The 23,079-nt window shown below is 40.1% G+C and overlaps 3 protein-coding genes across 3 annotated transcripts in view; 1 reads left to right on the top strand and 2 right to left on the bottom strand.

The window, feature by feature from the left end:
- Nucleotides 1-34: 34 nt before the first annotated feature.
- On the bottom strand, nucleotides 35-9,092 carry tesca (tescalcin a). The gene is made up of 10 exons (XM_036527435.1): nucleotides 8,823-9,092; nucleotides 8,622-8,679; nucleotides 8,371-8,457; nucleotides 4,730-4,799; nucleotides 4,078-4,158; nucleotides 3,416-3,555; nucleotides 2,435-2,496; nucleotides 2,215-2,322; nucleotides 1,498-1,545; nucleotides 35-1,344 (listed from the first exon to the last, which is right to left on the bottom strand). Exons 3-10 carry the CDS (start codon nucleotides 8,432-8,434, stop codon nucleotides 1,261-1,263), a joined length of 657 nt encoding a protein of 218 aa, XP_036383328.1. The 5' UTR covers nucleotides 8,435-8,457; nucleotides 8,622-8,679; nucleotides 8,823-9,092; the 3' UTR covers nucleotides 35-1,260.
- A 2,272-nt stretch (nucleotides 9,093-11,364) lies between these two features.
- fbxo21 (F-box protein 21) lies at nucleotides 11,365-20,503 on the bottom strand. The gene is made up of 12 exons (XM_036527331.1): nucleotides 20,280-20,503; nucleotides 19,261-19,396; nucleotides 17,344-17,453; nucleotides 16,831-16,952; nucleotides 15,964-16,110; nucleotides 15,693-15,829; nucleotides 15,427-15,563; nucleotides 14,968-15,147; nucleotides 14,756-14,888; nucleotides 13,143-13,333; nucleotides 12,471-12,628; nucleotides 11,365-11,756 (listed from the first exon to the last, which is right to left on the bottom strand). Exons 1-12 carry the CDS (start codon nucleotides 20,501-20,503, stop codon nucleotides 11,527-11,529), a joined length of 1,905 nt encoding a protein of 634 aa, XP_036383224.1. The 3' UTR covers nucleotides 11,365-11,526.
- An 860-nt stretch (nucleotides 20,504-21,363) lies between these two features.
- Nucleotides 21,364-23,079, top strand: part of nf2a (neurofibromin 2a (merlin)) — a 30,121-nt gene continuing 28,405 nt past the window's right edge. Inside the window, exon 1 of the mRNA XM_036526791.1 lies at nucleotides 21,364-22,478. Coding sequence (XP_036382684.1) covers nucleotides 22,251-22,478 — 228 coding nt within the window. The 5' untranslated portion in view covers nucleotides 21,364-22,250. The remainder of the gene's footprint in view (nucleotides 22,479-23,079) is intronic.

The raw sequence follows: 23,079 nt of genomic DNA, 5'->3' as shown, positions 1-23,079 counted from the left end.
TCCCCACTCCCTACTGTATAGTGCTGTACTTACATCCTTCTGTCACCATGGTCGAAGAGTGTGGGAAGAAGGCAGGGGACTGCATGCCCCACCCTCGGCAGAAGATTCCCTAAATGATCCAGTCAAGACAGTATTTTTCATGTCTCCTGTCTCACAGTCAGTATCTGGTTCAAAATAAGTATCTGCTAAGTGCCCATGCCAATGCTTAGATCTGCGCACAGGTCGTGTGAATTCCTCCAGGCCACCCGGAGCAGGCCCCTGTGCAGCACTGCAAATTTCAAACAGTTTGTCTTGTACTCTGAGATTCCCAGAGGGAGGCTAAATTTAGAGGCCATTCCATCAGAGCGACTCCTTTGCTTGGTCACAGAGACTCCGTTTGTTTTTCTGCTCTTTTTGGGTCGTTTTTGGCTACATATTTTTCCTCACCCAAGCAGCACTATGTGGTAGCTCCTGCTAGTGGTGGTGTTACTTCTCACCTTGAGCACGGTAATGCCTCTGCAATTAAGAAGACAGTCATGAGACTGTGGTCTCATCCAAGACCATGTGCCGAATCCCCCACCACTTTGAGATCCGACACCACGATGTTAATGTTGTCACAAGGAATCTTGGGACCAAAACTCAGTCTCTAGTCAGTGCACAGTTGGTGTGTCCTCACATCAGTGATGTCATATCTGCACACAGGTGCCCTGTAAAAGTAAGTCTCTTTTTTTAAGGAGACAGGTTTGAAGATTATTGTGGACAGACTTAATATGTTACAAATGGTATGGCTGACTAGATTCCTGACACGCGAGCTCATAACAGATGTCGGTAAATGTATTCTCTTTTTGCATAACTGCATATTTAAATAGCTGCTCCTTTATTCTTGCATAATTGTCAAGGAAATGGTGTGTTTCTATCACAGCATGCTTACATGTTCACAGCTGTTCAGCTGATCCTGCATTCTTGCATGAGGGTAAGTTAGTGACAGCAGCCTATTAATTTGTCACTGGATGTATTTGGTCAACACTGTCTTTGTATTGCATATAGGTCAAACTATACATATGGTGTGCCATATGTAATAGTATTAGGCCACCATGTTTCAGAATCATTAAGGAAAGATTAGAAAGGACTAGGATTTGAACAGTCTGAAATACCACCACCTATAGTACTCTGTCGCCTCCTCATCCATATACATTACGTAAATGGAGAAGAGCTCAGAAGAGTCCAGTGTTGTACTAAATGCACCTTTGGTGCCAGCCGTTTTTTGAAAGGGAGTAGCTTTCATTTATGACAGCTCATTGTCGTAGTGTCCACGTTCAGAAAGCGAATGTGCATCTTTGACTCGATCTCAACGCCGTTCAGAATCTACAAAGGAAAGGAAGGTCAATCAGGCTGTGTGTCTGACTCAAACCTTCAGTGTATACAACAAGGCTAAAATACCACAAACAAGAGCACAACAGGGGAAGGCGTGTTAAATTTTATGCATATTGTTAGATAGACAGTCAGACAATGACAAACCTTTAGAAAGTGGTCAAAGGTGATTCCCTCATAGAATTCATCTGGTTCCTAAAGAAAAGGCAAACACCTGTTGTCAAGGGAATTGGTGCTCTCCACAATGAGAACATTTATGTCAACATGGCTTTAAAATTTGTCGGTCCACTTGGTGCTTGTAAAATCATTACAAAGGTTAGTACACAACTTAATACATTATTAACACTATTATTAGTCTGATCCTTTTAGGCAGTAAAAGCCCATACCTCTGTATTCATGGTTAGTTCATTGTTGATATATAAGCATATATAAGTAATGTAATTAAATTTGATTGTTTTATTAATATGTATTTTTTAAGTTTTACAATATCTACCTGAATGCAGTGCATATCTTGTTCAGAAATTGTTTATTTATTTTTGTGCCTTTTTGTTGAATGAAAGCAATTCAAGAGAATTAAGAAAGGGGTTATAATGGGAGCACAAGTGGCTCAAACAGGTGCTGAGCCCCGTGGCCCAGGCTTGAAACCAGCTGTGTCATCTACTGGCAATGACCCAGAGCCCATAGCAGTGGAACTAATTGGATTCTTTCTGCCAGGTTGGCCAAGGTATCCTTACTGCACGGCGTGGCGTGTGTGTATCGGGTGATTGCACCTGCTAATCCCAATTGGCCATTCCAAAGTGGGTGAAAAAGGGGAAAGAACAAAATACAAAATAGAAAGGGGCTCTAATGAGGAGGACACATTACCATGTGACCCATGGTGATGCTAGCAACCTCCAACATGGCGGCGTCTGCAATGGCCTTGGCCGTTTCCTTTTCGATCGTGCCACTTCGAGACAGAAGCTCCTCGACGACCTTTAGGGCACAACATATAAAACGTTAGGCCAACAAACAAAAACGCTTTCTGATGGCTACAGACTGTCTTGCAACATGAAAAGGGATGAGAGCCTTATTAGCTGTGCCTTACATGCCTGTACTCCTCCAAGGTGATCGTGCCATCATTGTCAGTGTCGTGCATATTGAAGAGGACTGGGGAAGAAAGAGGGTAAAAGTTTGTTGTCAGTTTTTAAGAATACCCACATGTCATGAGTCTTATACACCATTGTGGGCTGGATATTGTTTTATTTTTAAAGGAATATACTTAAATCAATTTCATTTTTATTTATACATGTACAAATGAAAAAAATAATACATCTACAGAAATTTCAGAAGTGTCAAATGGTCAAGTATGAGGGATGGACCTATTCTGGAGGAAAAGAAAAGTTGCAGGAATCTTGATTAACCTTCCGGTTTTGCTTCTGTAGTGGGAGGGGAGTGAATGGCCATTAACTTAATGGTTTTCTGGGGAAGCCGGTTTGCTTTGGCATACCATAGCCTCTTTCATTGAAGGTCTGATCTGGCATGAGATAACCAAACTGAAAGCTTGTGATACTTTCTGTGAACCTTGTACAGCTCAACACTGCTGCTGCTATGTTCAAACTGCTTAGTATAAATGGGTAATTATATGATGGATACTGCACTTAACATCAAACAAGTAATAACTGACTTAAAAGCACCATTAATTTTGTGATATCTATAATAAAAAAGTAGTCTGGAACCAGCTGGTGTCACTGCCTTATCTGTATGGCCCATCATTTTTGTTTCAATTCATAACTGAATGTAATTCAGTGCTTGATCAAAATGTCTAAAAGTGTGTGAACTATTTAGCTATATAAACTGAAGTTGCGATCACTAAATAAATTACAGTGCCAAATACTTCAGCTGTGATATTGCAGTATGCTGATGTCTTTAAATTTGTGTGTGTACAGCAGGATAGAATGGAGCTAATTGTATGTTTACTTTGAATTAGTATCTTGGAGCTGGAAGCAGTTCCAAGATACTGTCCATATGGATCAGCCAGTGACACCAGTACAGAATAGCTGTGACGGATGCCACCAATTGTGCTCACAGCGCAGTTTCTCCCTCCTCACAGCTTCCCGCCGCTCCTCAGTCATGTTCAGCTCCGGTGGCCTGAAGTGAGACATGACCGTGAGGAACTCCTCAAACCCGATCTCCTGGACGGACCCCTCCGCGTCCTGGTGGAAGTTCCTGTCCGGAGAAAGCAGAGAGTTCATGCTCCCAGTCACCGCTTTTTTCTTTGTCACTCTTGGTGACCCTAGTGTCACCTTTCACACAGCAAGTCAAGGATCTGGTCCTCACAGGGTCCTGCTCATGATACACCGTGAAGTGCTGCTGCAGCTAATCGAATAATAATATGATCGTGACTATATGTAGAGCACGTAGGTAGCTGGGGGAGTGGTGAACGACCTCTCAAACATCATTGTATAATCCTCACGTCACATCTTTTCAAGCCTGGTTTATCACGATGGGGACTTCCTGTGGTACTGAGTGCAAATGTTTCTGCAGCAGCAAAGGTGTTACAAATAGCTTCTGAAACAGGTTGCATCTGGTTAGCTCAGGAAACAGAGCATACATCTGTTTCTAATGTGCATTTTGGTGATTTAAATGAATTCTTGAACAAATTAATTATTCTGCATTTAATCCTTTGTTTACAGACCGAAAGTGTAAAACCATTTGAATCCTTTAATTTTTTTTTTTTGCAATACCTACCTTTTGTCAAAGAATGCTTCAATAATTTGGGCCCGAATTGGGTTGCAGGACAGGTCTGAGATGGTATTGAAGTCCTCTCTTCTGCAAGTGAAACCGAAGACATTAAGCTGTTACTGAAATTCACATCTCACATTGGAGGCTTCACACTTTGGCAGTCATCTCTCAGTGTGAATATGCTGTTACCTGATAGGTTCCAGTAAAGGCCATTGAAAATTGTTCCCTCAGCACTGTGTGATTTGAGTGCAAAAGGGGAAAACTCCAAAACAAGAAATACCTGTCACGTGGTTTCAGTGGAATCCTCACAGGGTGGATGGAACATTGTCCACAACTAAGTGTGGCCAAATGCCAGAGCTGCACTAGTGAGAGGGGCTTAGCCATTTGTCTGTCTAATAATACCTCTTCCATGATAACCTGAGGTCCTCTGTGATGTTTGCAAGGGGGCAAGGGGTGCTCAAAGCCCAGCCTCCAGAGGGCGCCAGTCCAAAGTTACAGCTTCGCAGGCTTTGACGGCTACACCCCTTTGTGGTTAGCTTAGGCTTTTGAGTTTCACAAGGAGAGCTTTCAGGAGGGGAGGGAGCACTAAGCGTTTTAGGCCTGGTGTCATGCTGGATCAGTTCATAAGGACCGCAGAGATGAGGAAAGCCGGTTTTACCGTAGTGTGTCCTCATTGTGACTCAGCTGCTTGAACCGTTTGTGAAGATTCCTGATCTGTTCCAGTGAAACTGTGGAGGAGAAAGGCCGGCCAAACTATGAGTCCAAAAAACAGCATTCCTCAGCCTGTGGGTAAATCTAAGGGCTTTGTTCAAAACTGCTGCACCTTGTCAGTGGCAGAGAATGTTTATAATACAGGAAGAGAAGACAACAGACAGCCATTAAAATCATCAAAACAAGGGCAAATTCTAGTTACATTTTACAAGTGTTGAGCAATACTTTACCAGCATATCCAGCATAATGATTGTGACTGTTCTTATCAAGATCTTTAACTACGCAGTTGCATTGCCCAATGAGATTATCTGTAAGTGCTTTTCCAGCTTCGCCTTACATGAGTAATTACCTTCACCTTCATTCAAACTGACATTATCTGACAAGTAAGACAGTCATGGAGCAGAAGATTGCATTAAAAGCCTTCTGACCTTGGGAGTGCACATTCAGGATTGAGAAAGAAGATACTGTAAATGACAAAACATTTTCTTGTTTCATTTAAGTTTAAAAAGGTTTACTTTTCAGTTCCTCCTAACAAACAAAATGGAGAACAACTCCTTTGTTTCATTTAACTTTCATATGGTTCACTCCATAATGTGTCACATGGTTCATTTCTCCCCCTCAGAGAAATGCAACGTGAAAAAGATGTTTTGTTTATCATGTCTGAATCATTTGATGCTTTCTAATAGCTGCAAACTGAGCACTGCAATCATTGACAAAACATTAACTGCTGACCTGTGGACAGTGGCTGTCTGATTTTGCCATTTTTGTAGAGCACAGTCACAAAAAGCAAGTCTCACTATGAAAATGCTGTATTTTCCATCACGTGAGAGGTGGCTGACAGATTAGAATTTATACTTTTTCCAGAAACATTTGACATCTCAAAAGATAAACTTCTGAATTAGTCATGTGTCGCACTCCAAAGGTTCAAATAATTTCACAACATACCTCTCCAAGCCTTATCATTGCTTTCTAATGGAAATACAAACATTTGCCCTCAGCAAGGTTGATTTGAATATTCCAATATCATGAAAATATGCTGCTGCTCTCGCAGTCTTTGTCTGCATGCAATGCCATATTCCAAGTGACACAAACCACGCTGGCACTTTTGGTGCAGGATCAAAAGGGAGCTGATAACATTGGGTACTGGGTTGATCTGGCCACAGATATTATCTTGATATTGACAAGCCAAACACATTTTGGTGGGGCTTTATTTGCAAACAATTCATTTTACTTGGTACATGCATCTCTGCTTCAGCCTACACCTCTAACTGTTATTTACTGCATATGTGTGGTAACCAAGGACAGACTCCTCAATTATTCACCACTAATTTCAGAAAACATCTGTGTTTTTTTTAAATTCCCTTTATTGTAAATTGCTAACAATTACTCAATGAATCAGCATTAATATTTAAAGAGGCGACTTTGTCTCAAAATTAGCCCCAGGAAGGCAGTTCAATTCTAAATGTTGTATTTTTAGCCTAACAAAAGGAGTATACTTTGCCTTTATACGTGTTTGTTTTGAATACTTCTCACATGACGAGTTTGTTTTGCTTACAGTAGTACCTCAGGGTGAACACCCGCTTGCGATATCCCACTATGATGAAGACATCAACAACAACATTTGGCTCAATTGTTTTGCCTGCCACTTCCAAATATGAGGAGTTTGTTTTGCATTGAGATGCATTTCAGAGTACATATTCACACATGCACTTGTGCAGAGGGGAAGGCGCTCAGTGGAGATACTGTCTCAAATTACAACAAATAAAAAGGTAAGTCCTTGACATATCCATTATCTGTAATCAGCCTTGATATACCTGGCCAAGGAGAAAGTATAGAGGCAAGCTGCTGATCTCCTGGGAACATCAGTGTAAAATGGTCTGCCCATCCATTAGAAAATTGTACTGACTTTAAAGTGACTGGAAGCCAATGCAATACACAATTCAGCTTTGAAAATTCAAAGCATGCATGAGCAGTATTGTCCCTGCAGCACTCCCTGTCAAGAGAATTAAAGGGTGAAATGAGTTCCTAACCCAATAGTGCCCTGTTACTACATGACACTGCACAACCTGGTTAAATTCTTGAGTGTGGCTGAAAACTCAAGTCCCTGAACACTGTAAGAGATCAATCCCCTGATGTTCATGACTTCAAGGTATCATCATATTCAGTAACAATTCCTTACTAAACAATGTTTGATAAATAAAAGCTGTACAAAATCAAATCCTCTTTTTGAGGATATAGGTGTTTTCAATTACTATTGAGAAATACCGAAACCAATTTTTCATTTAGTTAGATGTACTAGATCAGTTTACAAGTTTCCAAAAAACATAAATTCCATTCCAGGCACAGACTTTGATGAGTAGTTAGGATTGTAACTATCTGGGGAAAAGGAATCTTCTGATATATCATGTGTGATACAGTATATTGTAATATTACTGTCCCTCAGATAGAGGAAATGAAACCAGACTGGAACATGTGAAAATGAATGGTGCTGGCATTGCTAGAAGGACAAATACCAGCATTTTGATATAATATATAAACTGTCCAAAACTGGTGTTATATTAGTTGATACAACAGTAATTGATGTTATACTGTATAAAATTTCACAGTTCTTTTTGATCCTGAGGTTTGCCTGTGGAACTATGCAGATGTGAAAGCACTGACCAAATCTCGGAAGAAACTATTTATGACATCACCGTCAATGCCTTTGCAGACCTGCAATGATGAAACATGGCAGGTGACAGACATGCTCCTACAGTTTGGACACTGCACATCGCTGTTCCCTCTCAGGACATAATTGTGAGTTCCTGTGTCTGTACGCAACACACTACATTCTTTATTCTATTATCTGTAAGGGAGTGCATGCTGTGGTGTGTCAAAGCTGCGAATGCCTGGCATTCTGAAACTCACTCAATGAGGAAAGGTTAAATTGTAACTAACACCGAAGAAAGGGTTAATGTCCAAGTATAAAGGATAAGAGTTCCTCTACGACTTTTGCGGAGGAAGCAAACGGTCCAGTAGGACTACCTCTCCTTAATACGTCGTGATAACAATAACTGGGCGGAAACGGGGCCAGATCAGTATTGTAACCATAAAAATTCGCATTAACTACTGAGACTCTGAAGGGCCTTCCTCATTTTGCCTTCACTTTTATCTTTACTGATTATTTTCAGAAATTACCCGTGGTAATAAATGTCGGTTAAAGCAAGCAGGCGCAATTGCCAATGCTTTCTAGACACCAATATGCTGTTTTCTTGTTTTTGTTATTATTAGAATTCCGTTAAATTAATTGCTGAGACAACAACACATTTCATTTGTAAAGCTTTTGAATAAAACAGTGTTTTATTCAGTACTATTTGAGAGAGAAAAAACAGCCATACAAAGTTAGCATTGTTGGTGAAAAGGATAATATATTTAATTTATTAAACGCTAATCTGGAGTTCTTCGACCTAATATTCTACTCTGTCAGCGTCGTTCCCGAATAATGCGATATCCTCTCACCTTGTATACGGATAGCTACACATATAGAGGTCTTTACATGCATTCGTGTGGAAGCACATGACGAAAACAAAATCACATGAATATACTTACACCCTGTCTTGTCAGCCAGCTCCTGAAAGTCGTGTTCATTCGGCACAGACTGAAAGGCTCCCATTGTGTGCTGATTATTTGTTACTTCTTTGTAAAAGCGAAAGAGACAGTTAAAATGACAACTTTCACAGCGACGTTCTGTGACACGCGGGAGGACAACTGCAGGTAATCTATTCTACTGAATTATGCCGGAGCTGATTATCACTCCCTCGCCCCCGGCTCTAGTTACAGTTGTTACATGGTAGTCTTACCGCACGCAGCTTGTATTATTCTCCTTCGCTGAGCGATGATGATGGTGTCCCCGAGGTCCTAATGCATTGAACTTCGTTTAATATCAATTGGCATAAATGCGTAGGGCTACATTTTATTTCATTGTAATTTTCACGAGCATGTAGAAGGATTTATAAACGCATAACGCATATGAACTAACAACATAAAGTTTATTTACTTACTTAGAATGGGTTGCCAACTTGTAGCAACGTCGAGTCAAAGTTCAACGAAAGCTCCTATAGGTATACTTGATATGTGTGGATAACCTTCTTCCAGTCAAGATTTTAAACACAGGAGAAAAATCATACGCGGATCTAGTTTAAAATGCGGTCAAGATTAATAAACCATATGTTATTATGCGCTAAGCCGGCGAACTAAATGAACGCACTTAAGTCTTGGCAATGCGAAAGATGGGAGAAATGTCACTTCCTCGTTTCACATGGGTAGCTCCGGGTGTATGTGGATGACACAAAAGCTGTGAAAATCTGTAAAGACAAACTGAGTCTAAAACCTTACAAACGGAGTATGTTAGGGTAGCCTACATCATGTACCCTTTGCGGTTCTGCCACATTGACGACTTGTTTATAAGGATTGCTGTTCTGCTTTTGAGTTTCTGAAACCTTGCCAATGTCACAATGTGCCAGGCACTGCCGCAGTGACTCTGTGACAAATCACTGAACTTCTCTCAGTATATATACACCTCTATGTAGGTCACAATACCTACAACACAATGGGAGAATAGACGTGCCATTAATAGCTCCTTCTGAAAATGAGCAAGTGAAACCAGAAAACATTTCATGCTCAAATATACAATGTAAACACCAGTCAATAATAATAATAAGTCAATAATAGCAGTCTAACATAAGGAAGTCCCAAATCATAATGGCAGAGCCTCCAGTAAGAAACTTTATATTCTGAAGGTTTACAATGGCAATGCCGAAGAGTTACCAAAAATCCATCTATTATGATGAATATTAAAAATTCAACAAAAATGTGTTATTTGCAAAAACATAGGTCATGATCTTTGCATGGATTAATGACCTGAATCCAGTCTGATTTTAATCTGGTCCTGTGTCAACAGCTCTGCCAATCAGAGTAGCAGTTCATAGGTCTACTAGTATTGACATAAAAGTATGATTTCCATAACTCTGCTTCCTCAAGGATGACTCGTAAAAGTCCCGCAAAAAGAAGAATTTTCAGATTTGTACTCAGTTCAGTAGGGTACATTGTATGTGGTGACTTGTAACTCTGAGTTGGCATTAATTTGTCAGAAGCTGCACAGCTGGAAGACCATAGGCAAATATGGGCCTCTCCACTGGTAAAACTTATTTAATAAAGCTATAATTAAATCCACGCTCCTGCCCTCTTTGTAGCTATTTAACGTATTCCAGTACCTTTGATAAGTATATTAATGCAAGTAATCATCTTTACATATCTGAGTGACCCTATTGCATCATCAGAATGTTTCCACTCCACAGCTGTATAGATCATTGCTTTGGAGTCATTACCACAGGGTCATTAGTTCAGATCCTAATTAGGACACTGCTGTTGTACTTGTGGGCAAAACGGTAGTTTTCCATTGGAGTTGAAAAACAGGTTTGAAGATTTTGAAGGTGTGTCAAGTGTTGGCACGCAAGCCTTTTTGTATATTACACTTTAAATGCAATGTATGAAAAACTATAAATTATTAGCTTATTGAAAATACAATGGACACCAGAAGAATTTTTCATTACATTTGCAAGATAAAAATGATAGTGAATGCACATGTAGGTCAAAACTGTTCCAGTGTAACAATATAAATGTTGCAGCTCACACTGCTGTGACTGCTCCTAACATCTGAGGCTTAACATATCAATCCTTATGTTTGCGCAGGTAAGTATTTTTGCAAAATATCACTTATTACTGAACATCAATGAACAGCTTAATCAGTTGCTCCTTTCTTGACATAACACTTTGTAAGCAACATGGGTGTCACCCCAGTGTCCTGGCTAATCTCCTTTGTGGTTACCTAATCAGTCCTTCTGTTTATTTAGCTACATGGCATACCTTAACTCAATTCCTATAGGGATAGGTCTGTCATATGTCAGTTGTTTTTTCCCTCAAAACGCTGCTCTTCATTATTTAATTAAGCCATTCTACCCATTGTTCCATTGTTGTGAATGCTACATGAAAGTATTTTTCTGGTGCCCTGTGCTAAAATAATTTGTTGCAACATATTTTGAATGTTTATGAATGATTAACACCATCAGTCAATGAGCTCATGGTGTAAAATATCCGTGAACAAAAGTACCTTTATTTAAAATCTGATTCCAGTGATCTACTTGTGGTAGGAAGTTCCTGGCTAACACAGTGAGATTTTGTCCAATGAGGATATTTAAATTGCGCATGTAAAGATCATTATTCCATTTTCCTTGTTAATGTAAATTTCACTAATATGGAGCCAATTCATATTGAGGTGCTGTTTGTTGATGTTTTTTTTGTCTTTTTCAACCCCTATTTTACAGCTGGAACTCAAAGCCTGACCCTACCATTTCCTTCAATCTCTAACCTCTTCTTCTTCAGTATTTCATATAGAATGGCTGTATATTCATGTACTTTTCACACCACACTGACAAACAACACAAGCCCTTTGGTTATATACTACATCTTTTACTGTAAATATACAGAAAAAATCAACTGCCTTTGTTTTACAGATGAAGAGTCATTTTATAAGTGCATGTATACTACAATTAGTGGCAGATGTAGCTTTTGTAATTTCATTCCATGTGAAGGGGAATGGATTGGGTGGGTTGTGTGGTTGAGAGGGTCAAGGTCTTGGCTCTGACTGGCATTGGCAGGAGGTGGTCAGCCCAAATGGAAAGCGCTCCCGGTGCGGGGAGGCGCCAGCTACATGTGGACATTGTGGGCCTGCTGCTCTGGAGGCCCCTCGTGCCCTGAGTTGGTGCCTGGACTGTGGTAGAGTTCCTGGACGGTGTGGAGGGTCTCGGCCATGTCCTCAGGGTAGCGTGTCTGCAGCTCCTCGTTGGCCAAGTAATGTGTATCGGAGAACTCAGAAAAGTAGCGTCCCACTTCTGGGTGTCCGATCTCCAGAGGGGCAGAATGTGGCTCCAAGTTTTCTGCAGAATGGGGTGTCCCAGATCAGAAATTCAGGAAGTTACAATTGTAGGCTTCTGACATTTTCGAATGCAAATGCTTTATTAGCATAAGACTTCTGTTTCTATCCAATAGGCTAAATACATTTTAAGTTGATTAAGTTACTTTAAAAAGAAAAACAAGTGTTAAAGCTTAAATAGACAACAACACTACAGTGTAGGACTTGAAAATAGTTGACATATAAAAATCATTATCCGCAGACAGAATTCAATTCTTGATTGGGTTTTGTTCCAAACCAGCTAGCCAAACTGAAATTTGGCAAACCTGACACAGACTTGCCAATTTGACCTATAAGATCAAATTATTAAAATTCACAGGAGTCTGAGAGTTTTATGTTCTCTTGTACAGACATCATTGTGTAAGCAGGAAACAGTGCAATATCTGCTTCAGTATCTGCTACAATATCTGCTTCAACAAAAAAATATTAAGTACATGTGAGCATATCGAAGCACATCTAAGTAGAAAGTAGATTTTACTGTTCGAGGAGGACTGCAGGAATAATTTGCTCATCAAACTTACTCATGCATAGAAGTAAACAACCTGAATCCCCTTCTGACTGAGAATGAAGCCCATGCAGTGACAGTAGAATTGACCCTGACCTTCCCCACTGGTGTTATAAAAAGACAAGAGGAACGAGGCTGCGAAGGGGGTGGGACTGATGGGGGTTGGGGGCTTACCCTGGGCCGCATAGCGGCATGTGCCGTCCTGGACCAGGACATTGTAAAAGGGTTGGTTAGCCCCGTTGGACAGCTGGTGGACCCTCATGGTAGTGATCCACTCTTGGCTCATGGTACACTTAGGGTCCCATCCATAGATCACACAGTTATAGCCTGACCTGGGGAGGGAGCGCAGCATTTGTTCAAGAAAGAAGCATGAAAGATAAGACACAGCTCAGGGGTTGTATCCCTATTCAGATCTACCAGATCTAACATAGAATCTGAATCTATCTCAACCATTCAAATGATTAGGTCTCCTTGTTAGCTGTACTGGATTACCCTAGCTGCTTCTTAAAATAAACAAACCTAAGCCATATCAGCACTCTATTGCCTGCAAATGGGTTTTTAGCCTTCTTTCAACCTTTATCAGTCAGTTGGTATCTTGACATGGTGTCTAGAGTTTGGGCTAGAGAGGCCTGTAGTTTCAGGTCATAACACTCATGTAAGGACGGAACCTCCCGCCTGGCTTGAACTGCAGCCTACCCTTGTCCTAAACACTCATACTCATCACAGAGAAACAATACAACACAGAGACATTTTTAAACTATGTCAGTTATGCAATGAACCCCCCCCCCCCCGTCCTGGGCTAGGGTGAGGGTGTGTCCGCACGCCTGACCAAACGGACCAACGCACCTCTTGTGTTTCATGATTAGCCCCACAGAATACTGCACCTCCCGGTGCTCAGCGGCACTGCGCCTCTTCACCTCCGGCTCCACGGGATGCTTCTTGTGCTGGATGTGCTCCAGCGTGTGCTGCACCAGGTAGCCCACTGCACCATGCTGAGAGGGGTCCAGAGCCTGGATGTGCTGGAGGATATCCAGCACCTGAGGGCACATGTGAAAGAGAGTGAGAGTGTCCTCTCAGCCACCTGCAAAGTAACCTTTCCATCATTTTAATTATTTGACTACCTCATGGCCTTAGTGCTTAATACAGCTTGATTCATGTCTAGGCCTAATAATGGCAAATATATATAAAGATGTGTGTGTGTGTGCGCACATGTTATTAGGCTAAACCAAAGTTAAAATTATGATGGGTGATTAAGGCTTGTGAAACGTAAAAAGTATAACCACCTTAAATTTGTTTACGACAGCTCAAGATAAGCTTGTGGGTGTTTCATAACTGTTAACAGCTGCAGTTCCAAGTCTCATAAAATGCACCCAATGGTACACAGACAGAAGTCGCATTTGAATTATTATGGTCATAAGTATAAGTGTCAGCTTATCATTGGTTTATTCTTAATGATAAATTAGTGTGCACACAAAAATGACAGACGTTCCATATACGTGATGCAGAAAAACATCCAGCAAAACCCATCCTGTGTACAGATTTTGTAATAGTGTCACAGACAAGACTGAAGGTGATGACTGGAACTATATTTTTAAACATGTATTCCACAGGAACTTATTGCTAATTTCATTATTAATACCCAAAGTTATAACGGCTCACCAAACAAAAATGTTTGAGCAGATTCTCCTAAGAAATATGATTTCCAATTACAGAGCACCCTGCAGCCTATAAACCACATTTTCAACTGAGCTGCAAAAAAATATTCATTTTGACTTTCAATTTGAATCGTGAAATAGATATAACATCCCTGCCTGCCTTAAACCACTGAGAAGCAGGTGGTATTTCTGCAGCTGTCTTCTCTTTTTATGAACCACCTTAATTACATGCGAACAGTAAAAGGGGTGGCGTTTAAGATTATAATGCCTGTGGTCACGGCAATGCTAAAATCTTCCATGTTTAGATACTGGAAAGTGGTGTTAGCCTCTATCACTTTATGAATCACCCCAATTACTGATGTTTGTTTGACTTGAGGCAGATTTCTCTGGCACTCTTCATATATTACACTGAAATGCTTATGCATTGTCCTGCTGGTAACTGTTTTGTGGTTAGTGGTAGTTACACTGCTTAATAATTACTGGCTGATACTTGTATGACGTGCAGGACCCAGAAATCAGAACCATTAAAAATATTCCATTTTTCACTTGAAGAATGTATAAATGTTAAAAGGGGCTGTGTATAATAGCATCTGGAAAATAACAGCAATAACAACAACAGTAACAAAAACAGAACTGTAATGATGCAATTGGCTAGTGTCCATCATATGCTATGCTTTAAACCACAAAACCTTGGTCATGATGTGCCCTGAATATGGATCCTGGCAACCATGTTATTAGTTACAAAAAACCCAAATTGTGATTTCATGAGAAAAGTTTTTTTCTGTCAGGAGATACTTCACTGACCTTCTCAGGCCAAATGCCAAGATGGAAATAAAGTCTGGCTTGCAACAACAGGTACTGGACGTTGTCAGGATTGATGGTGAGGTAGAGATCGAGGGAGTCTCTTAGGAGTTGGTAGGATTTTTCAGTGCCCTCTCTGCAATGCAAGAAATCCTGAGGTCATTCCATGAGCTGAACAGCAAATCTGCTCTGTGAGAGATGGATCAAAATCTCACCCTCGCTTGCCAATGTTGAGCAGATTTCCCACCATCCTCAGCAGCACTTCAGTGGTGGTGATGGCACTGTAGTAGTCTGCCGTCACCTGGTGGCCAATAAGGTACTCGCACTCCTTCGCGGTCAGCTGCTTGCCTTTCCCAAAGGCATCGATATAGATGTAATCATAGATATCCTCACTCCTGCAAGGACACAAGCCATTATCAGTTCATCATTCAAACATCCAGCAAACAAATTATATATTCAGTGCAGTGAAAAACAACTGCAATGGAAAACCAGAACTTCTGTTTACAGTGCGTGCCTGAGGTTTGCAGAACACTTGAGCACATGTAGTAGAAGAAAGGGGTGGGTGTGTGTGTGTGTGCATGCGTGCGTGAGTGTGTGTATGTGTGTGTGCTGGTTGGTGTTACTGAATGAAGACCATTAATGCTTTTTCATTACTTATTAATACCATTCCTTACCCTCTTCGTTGCTGGCACCAGCGCAACAGGAAGTGATTGGGGAAGTTTACCGGCTCTAGCTGGACACCCAGCTTTCTGGCTAGTGTCATGTAGAGAACAGAGAGGCTGATGGGAATGCCTGTACGGCGGAGCAGCACCTGACAAGAACGGCTGAGTGTTACGTGAGAAGTCAAAAACAACCTGTCATGTTCTGTATTTACAGAGCCAAACAAAGCAAGTGTCAGTCAGGAACTACAGTTACTTGATATTAGACAGTAGCACGCTACCTGGTGGATGTAGGAGTTGAGTGGGTTGTAGTAATCACACTCATTGCCCTTATACTGAAGCTGGTCATACAGGACAGAGTTGAGGGCACACACCACCTGCCTCTGGAGCTCAAAATCCTCCACCACAAAGCAATCACCTGAAAAAAGCCAGGAGGGGGGAGTCTCAGACTGTAGCTTGCTTACATTGACAAACAGTTGGTTAATAGAGTTTTGACAGTGTGTTTACAATATGGATACAACCATAGGAAATGATGACTGATAAAGTTCAAACCTTGATTGACCCGAAGGCTAGGATGGGAGGGGTTTTTCATCCGCAGCGTCTTCCTGACCTTCTCTGTGATCTCCTCAAGCTGGGTGGATATGCTCTGCAGCGAGATGTCTGCCAGGGGGTTGCAGTACTGATCCACAAGCACAGCACCTACAGTAACACATCACAGCGAGTGGAAAAGTGCAGGGCACTAACGAGAATGTTTACAGAATTCAGACAATACAAGACATTATTCAATAACTCTTACCTAGAGCTAGTCAGCACCTTTGACTTGGAGGGTTCTATCTACCAGTAACATGACAAACATTGAGATATCAAGTTTTCACATGCTATATCGTGATCATCAGAACTGCAGAGAGAACCATTTAACTTTAAAATGTCCGTATGGCAAGAAGGTGCTACCCGATCTCGGACATCTGTAAATATTTTTAATTCAGGGAAATCACAATTTTTCAGTAATTGTTTGGATTTCTTAAGGGAAAGGTATCCAAAACAAAAGTTTAGTGTGAAGCTTTAGCATTTCATATACTACATTTTGGTACTTTATATGTAGTATTTTATCATACAATTTTGAGTCATATCCCTCTGCCAATTCATACTTAAAATTGAAATTAGAACCCTTTCATTCTAAAGTCTTGCAGAACTGCGTCATGGACCACCAATGTGTATATTTTCAAAATGTGTGCAAAATACCTCAATAAGTGAATGCCATTTGGTTGCATGTGATGCAGCAGATCCAGCTGTACCACACCAACCATAGTATTAGTGTTACTCATTTTAGGTGCACCGGACGATGTGAGTGTTACTGATAATTTGTAATTCTCACTCGTCCACCAACCACTCCTCTACAGATGTCTGGCAAAGACTCACCCTCGAGCGCTGACTGTTCTTCTGGAGGTTGGTCCAGGAACTCCTTCAGGTTCCTCAAGATGTTCTGCTGGCGGAGAAAGTAAAGGATTTTCTTTGCATAGTACTTCAAAGTCAGGCTCTTCCTGGGGGCCAGAGGAAAATAAGGGGAGAGAGAAGGCAAGAGTCTTAGGAAAAACAGGCACAGGACAGAATTCAACAAGACACCACGTCAGACTGTGTGAAATGTTGCTGTGTCCAGAGGGCCAAATGACTGTGAATGTTTGTGAAAACACAATTGAGTAGACAAGTAGCCATTTTGGCTATATAAATAAAATTACTCTATATCCTCACTGATTTGGGTAAATGTCTGTTGCATTTCGGTACAATTAAGATATACACATAGCGAATTATAGAAGCTGAATACATGTCTCATTAGGGACTTATAGATGGAGGTTTAATGAAGGAAAGGGCAGTCCACAGGACAGGCAGCAGAGGGATACCACAACCAGCCTTGCCGCTGGACAGGAGACTTACCTCCTGTCTGAATTCAATATGGAAAGCAGCTCATCTTCGCAGAAGTGTTCTGGGGCTCCCAGGGCTTCTATTTCAGCAAAGCTGTCCCCCAGAACCTGACCAACGCAAGGCTGTGTTACAGATCTCTGCGTTAGTGCCAACAGGCAAGCCACACACCCATCATTCTACTTAAGCAAGACATTCAAGGTATAGCTAGCTTGTATCTGTCACACAATATAACGTATCAGTATTGCCCTGGTGTCTGATTTACCTTCAGACTGTCTCAATTGCAAGAACATTTTCATTATAGTTGAAATGGGCACGCTTGGTAATGCAATACTCTTACCTCAAACCTGTTTAAAATCACTCATTACTCACTCTTATGATATAAAAAATAAATCATTGCACAGGGACTTCAATACTTTAAACTCACATAGCCTCCATAGATTATTTGAAATAACTAACAAGTTGGGTCTATATGATCAGTATTACTTTTCCTTAATTACTTTGATACATTTTTCAAAAGATTGTAAGAAAGTGCAAAACTCTTAACACAACAACCCAATCTCTCTCACATGTATAAAATCCTAGTTTTGAGTAAGATTTAGTGAGTGCTTAAATGTGAATCTGATAAACACTCATCAAACAACAAACAAATGCAAAATGATCTCAGGTTAACAAAACTGTTACCAATGTAAAATGGCTGAAGGGCTTTTGAAGTGGATTTGAGCAAAACAAATATTAACAAATTCATATAATTATACAAACTGAGACTAATGTAATACTTTGCCAGTGTAAACATCCTTCCTGCCTACTGACAGTTAACCATTACTGCTATAAATAGTTGAACATATTGCCATCACAATGAGTTTACCCTGTTATAACTTCTCTGAAACAGAATTAAAAACTGATTTTATGGTAATTTTGAACCTTTTCAATTGAACTGCTGTGCTTACTGAATCAATTTCTTGGAGCATGCTACCATCAGCAATAATGCTTCAGTGAATCTTTCCGTTGGGAATGTTGTTTTTGGCTCAGACCAGACTTACTAATGTCATCTCTTTCACAGCATTGAACTTAAAGCCGCAGCCACCATTGGACACTGTTCTCTCCATCCTGAACACAGAATAGAGAAATACAAATGATGCTACTGCAGTACAACAATACGTAGTTCCCTTCACGTAAGGATATGCAGTGTTGTTCAGTACTGTATACACTTTAATTATGGGTTCACAATGCAGTAACCTCAGATGACTGACCCTTTTACACTAAACTGGTTACACAATGTGTCTAACTGCTGACAAGAACAATGCTTGGTTTATGAAATGGTCAATTATTGTGTATTATTTTATCTAAGATCCTTGTACTCAACTTCTGCAGCCCACTACATATTGTTATAAACAGTTGGAGTTTCCACAGAGCCTTGAATATTGCACTTGTCAATTATGTTTTCTCTGCATTTCTATAAAAATGACCATTTGTGAGTGAGTGCTAAGTGTTACTACACAATGAAATAATTATTTTTGTAAGAATATCAATCAACAGTTGAATTTGGTACTTATATAAGACAAACATATAGAAACATTTGAGCTGGTGAAGACTTTTGCATGTTTGGCAAGAACAAGTGAGAATTTGTCAAATGATAATTTCTCACTTTTTGGCTTTAGTATATAGAGTTTGCACTTTGTCACAGTCCTTTGAAAAATGTACAAACACTACTGAAATAAAAATGTTATAAGCAAACAGTTCTTATCACTCAAATATACTTGTAAAGCCAAATTAAAGCACATACTATTCATTATTATTATATTCCTGTGAAACAATATCGACCACATTGTGACAGCTTATACTATAATAAAGTATTCCAACATTATATTTGAAAAAAATCTCTGCCTTTCAAAATGTAAGACTATGACCATTTGCCACCCAAGAACTTACAACTTCGGTAAAAAATCTCTTGGAAATGGACTCCACGGTTCTTCGGATTTGGAGCCCGACCACGTGCCGTGTTCTGTATTCCTTCAACCAATCACAAGGTTCATTCTGACGGTAATTCTTCAGCAGCCTAGGCCACCTAAGAATACACATGCAGACACACCTCTGAGTCAGGACATTCTTAATATTCATGTTTAAATAAGCATATCCAAACAAATCCTAGCTACTCTGCTAAGCATAACACACAATAATATAATAAAGAAACCTCGCGAATTAAATTAATTTCCTTTATCTAGACAGACATCGAACCAGTTAACGTGTTTCCTAGGTTTTGATATAGCTTAGCTGGCTAACGGTACAAGATTAGTCATTACAAAATTCTGACCCTTCGTCAAGAAAAGATTTGTGTCCTTAACAAATACCCAAGCTAATGTCACTTATAATTACATACAGCATAATATAATATATACGAATGCATAGTGATTTTGTATGTAAGCAACCTACAGAAACGTTCCACCACTGGAAACCGGTCCGGTACTAATCTCCTTGTTGTCGCTCACTAAGAACTTACCGGAATTTGTGTCATTTTAAGAGGAAGTTGTGGCTGAGAAAACACAAATAAGGGGTTCACATAAAAAAATAAATAATGAATTATCGCTACATTTAATGTCTGAGTTTAACGCAGTATTTTTCGAATATGAGTCAAGGTCACGCGACCTAACCGTTGACACCCAACGGTAGAAAGTGTGAAACACCCGTTTAACTGTTAACACTGAGTTTGTTATTTGTGTTGCATAAATAAGCTGTAACGTTGCCTACATTTCTGAATTTGATGCATCAGCTAAACACTAACACTGGGTTGCTGCTAACTACACACAACATGAACAGATGCTCACATAACATGAACAGAAACATATAACTACCTAGCTAGAAAGGTAATGTAGCTAGACAATAATTTGGGTGGGTAACTGCATTTATATATAGCTTGTATCAGAGGCGAGGTTTTCGCCGAGCTGTTTCACCTGAGTTTGTACTGATGTCCCCAAACCTTTCCTCTGCCATGGCACACATCAAGTAGTCGCTTACAGGTGCAGGACACGCTGGAAATGTCGAGGTGATTAAGGATAGGAAAGCACAAAATATATTCAAGCAACTCGGCTGGTAGATCAGTCAATTTTTTGTTCCCAGTCTCAGACAGAACCCCATTTAATTTTGAGCACCCCTCTCCTGCACCCGACGTAGCCATCTTTAGTGTTTACTCCTATTACCTCATAGTAGAAAGACCGCCCCATTCTGGCGCAGGGGGCTGAACTTTGAGATCATTCGAAGTCGAAGAGAGCATGTGCAAGTACAGCATATACTGACATTTAAAGTGAGTGCAGCACTTAGAGCTATCTTGAAGAAACGCGAAATTTCTTCCTTATGCCATTTAATATGTTACATGTTATGTTGTTGTTATTTCTTCGTCAGCCATATTTGTTAGTCTTGTGTTATATAAAAATCTTAAAATACGATTTCACCCAGGCAAGGACAATTACAAAACATTTGTATCAGGGACATGTAGTGTAGGTTGAACGAATATAAACACAGTTCTCGAGCAACCACTTAGCTGTATACTCCCTGCAATAGTTTGTGCATCTACAACTCAACTTGATGTGTAAAAGGGGAGGGGCAGAGGCATATATCCGGACGTATTGTCACGCTCCTCGATTGTGCTTGATTGTGTGGTACATTTGTAGTAATATGTGGTTTTAACGAAAACGTGGTAGGATCAGACACTTGCTGCTTGAGAGATACTTTGCATCTGGGACAAGTCCCTGTCAGATTGTCGTCACATGAAGCGTTCTGGTTGAACTGCATTACATCGTGTTTGTGTCATGATAACACATATGAAATCATGTGGAATGCCAAACATATTAACACTTGACAAGCAAACTGTCAAAAAGATAAGTGTATACCGAAGTACTCAGTAAGAATCATTCACGTGAAGGATTCACTGCATTATTGGTACCGATCCCAGAACAGCCTACAATCTAACTTGCCAATGCACCAAGACAAAATGAACCAATCCCGTTCCGGCGATTGGTTGTTAGGCCGCCTCCTCTATGCACTGAGGTAGTTTGCTGCTGATGTTGCAGCTTTGTCTTCTTTCGCAACTTTGTAATAGTTTGTTTGGCATAACAATTATTTAGTGTTAAATGAAAAGTTAAAAACTATGGTACTTTGACTTTTTGTAAGGAAAGCGATGCTTCGTCAACCACCAAAGCATCGAGGATAATAAAACGGGAAAGTACTGGCTGTCGGTAACTATCTAACCAGCCAAAGTGGATGTATTTACAAAGGAAAACGATCATCTCGAGAGCTGCGTACAGGAAATGGGGGAAATAATCCAGGTGGACCAATGTATGCGTATGCCCGGAGTGGACAGACACGCGGCCTGGTGTGGAAATATACAAGATAAAGAAAACAAATGGTTATGAAAGTTTGTCGAATAACAGAACGGATCCTTCGCTCGTACTCACATGGTTTGTAGACAAAGTCTCAAGAAGGAAAATATTATACATCTGAATGAATTCATTCTGCGTTCTACCGATGTACGAACATTAAAAAAAGACACTGAAAAGCATCTTGACAGCATACCTTAATGTGGCTGTAATGTGGCTCGGAAAGACAAATATAGTGCTATTTCGAAAAGCTTAATAGCTAACGTTAGAAGGTAGCTTTTAAAATGAAAACCTTGACACCTGAATAGAAAGGAAGAGAATGTTTGTTTTGATTTTCGTAAAATGAAGAATGGGAACAATCTGAATATTGCCTCGAGACGTAGGTATATGAACACTAATCAGGTAGGGGTTTTGTTTTGTTTTTAAAGTTTAGATGCTAGAGTTAAGGTTTATTTTCTTGTGGGAATCTTCATCACAGAGAATGTTTAATTTCTGATTTGAGTGATATTGTTTTGCAATTATTATTCTCTGTAATGTAATGATTAATGAATGCTAGAGAGTAACACAGTTACAGAAGGTCATCAAGGTCTACTAGTTTTGCGTCTACGTGCACTGATCACTATTTGGATTAGAGAAACGAGGAGGCTACATCGAAATTACGTCATGGCAAGTGCCCTAGCATCAAAGATCGGTCTAAACTCCTTGCTAAGAAAACAAGCAAAGACCTTCAGCGTCAGAATCGTTACAATGGACGCAGAAATGGAATTTAGTTGTGAGGTGAGTATTCGGTGTCTTCTGATCAGTCTGTTCTGTGCATGGTTTGGTAATTGAGGCAGGCAACACCCCCAGTCCCCAGTTTCTATTACCTCTTGGCCAGTTCTGTGTAGTTGATATGTTACTCCTCCATGTGGCTCCTCCCTTTGTTACAAATGTTTATCCCTTTAAGGTACTTTCACTTGCTTGAGCCAAATGCACATCTGCATAAAAAAATCTTTAATAATACACTTTGAAACATTACAAAAGTATTCCCATTATTATTCCTTTATGTAAGATGTAGTACCAGTGATGTTGCTTGTATGGTGGATGTTACAGACGTGTTATGGGTTTTTGATATATCCCTGGTGTCTGAAAGGCCTCCACATTTGAAAGTGATGTATAGAATAAGTTACATTGCTTTTATGAAAAGGACCAAAAACTGATCAGCTGAGATACATTCTTGAGTTTCCAGAATTGTATGTAATGTTTTATTTTTTGGACTTGGGTTAGTGGTCACCTAACGGGTCATAACAAAACAAGAGGAACATTTCTTATTTTGTCTATAAATGTAATTTTATTGCAACACACAAACAAAATTTAGGCTGTCAGCAAATCTTAGCAT

Source organism: Megalops cyprinoides, chromosome 4 (genome assembly GCF_013368585.1).
Source record: "Megalops cyprinoides isolate fMegCyp1 chromosome 4, fMegCyp1.pri, whole genome shotgun sequence".
In the NCBI taxonomy this organism is placed as follows: Eukaryota; Metazoa; Chordata; class Actinopteri; order Elopiformes; family Megalopidae; genus Megalops; species Megalops cyprinoides.
Note: the sequence above shows the minus strand (reverse complement) of the source record. Positions and strands in the feature narration are given on the sequence as shown.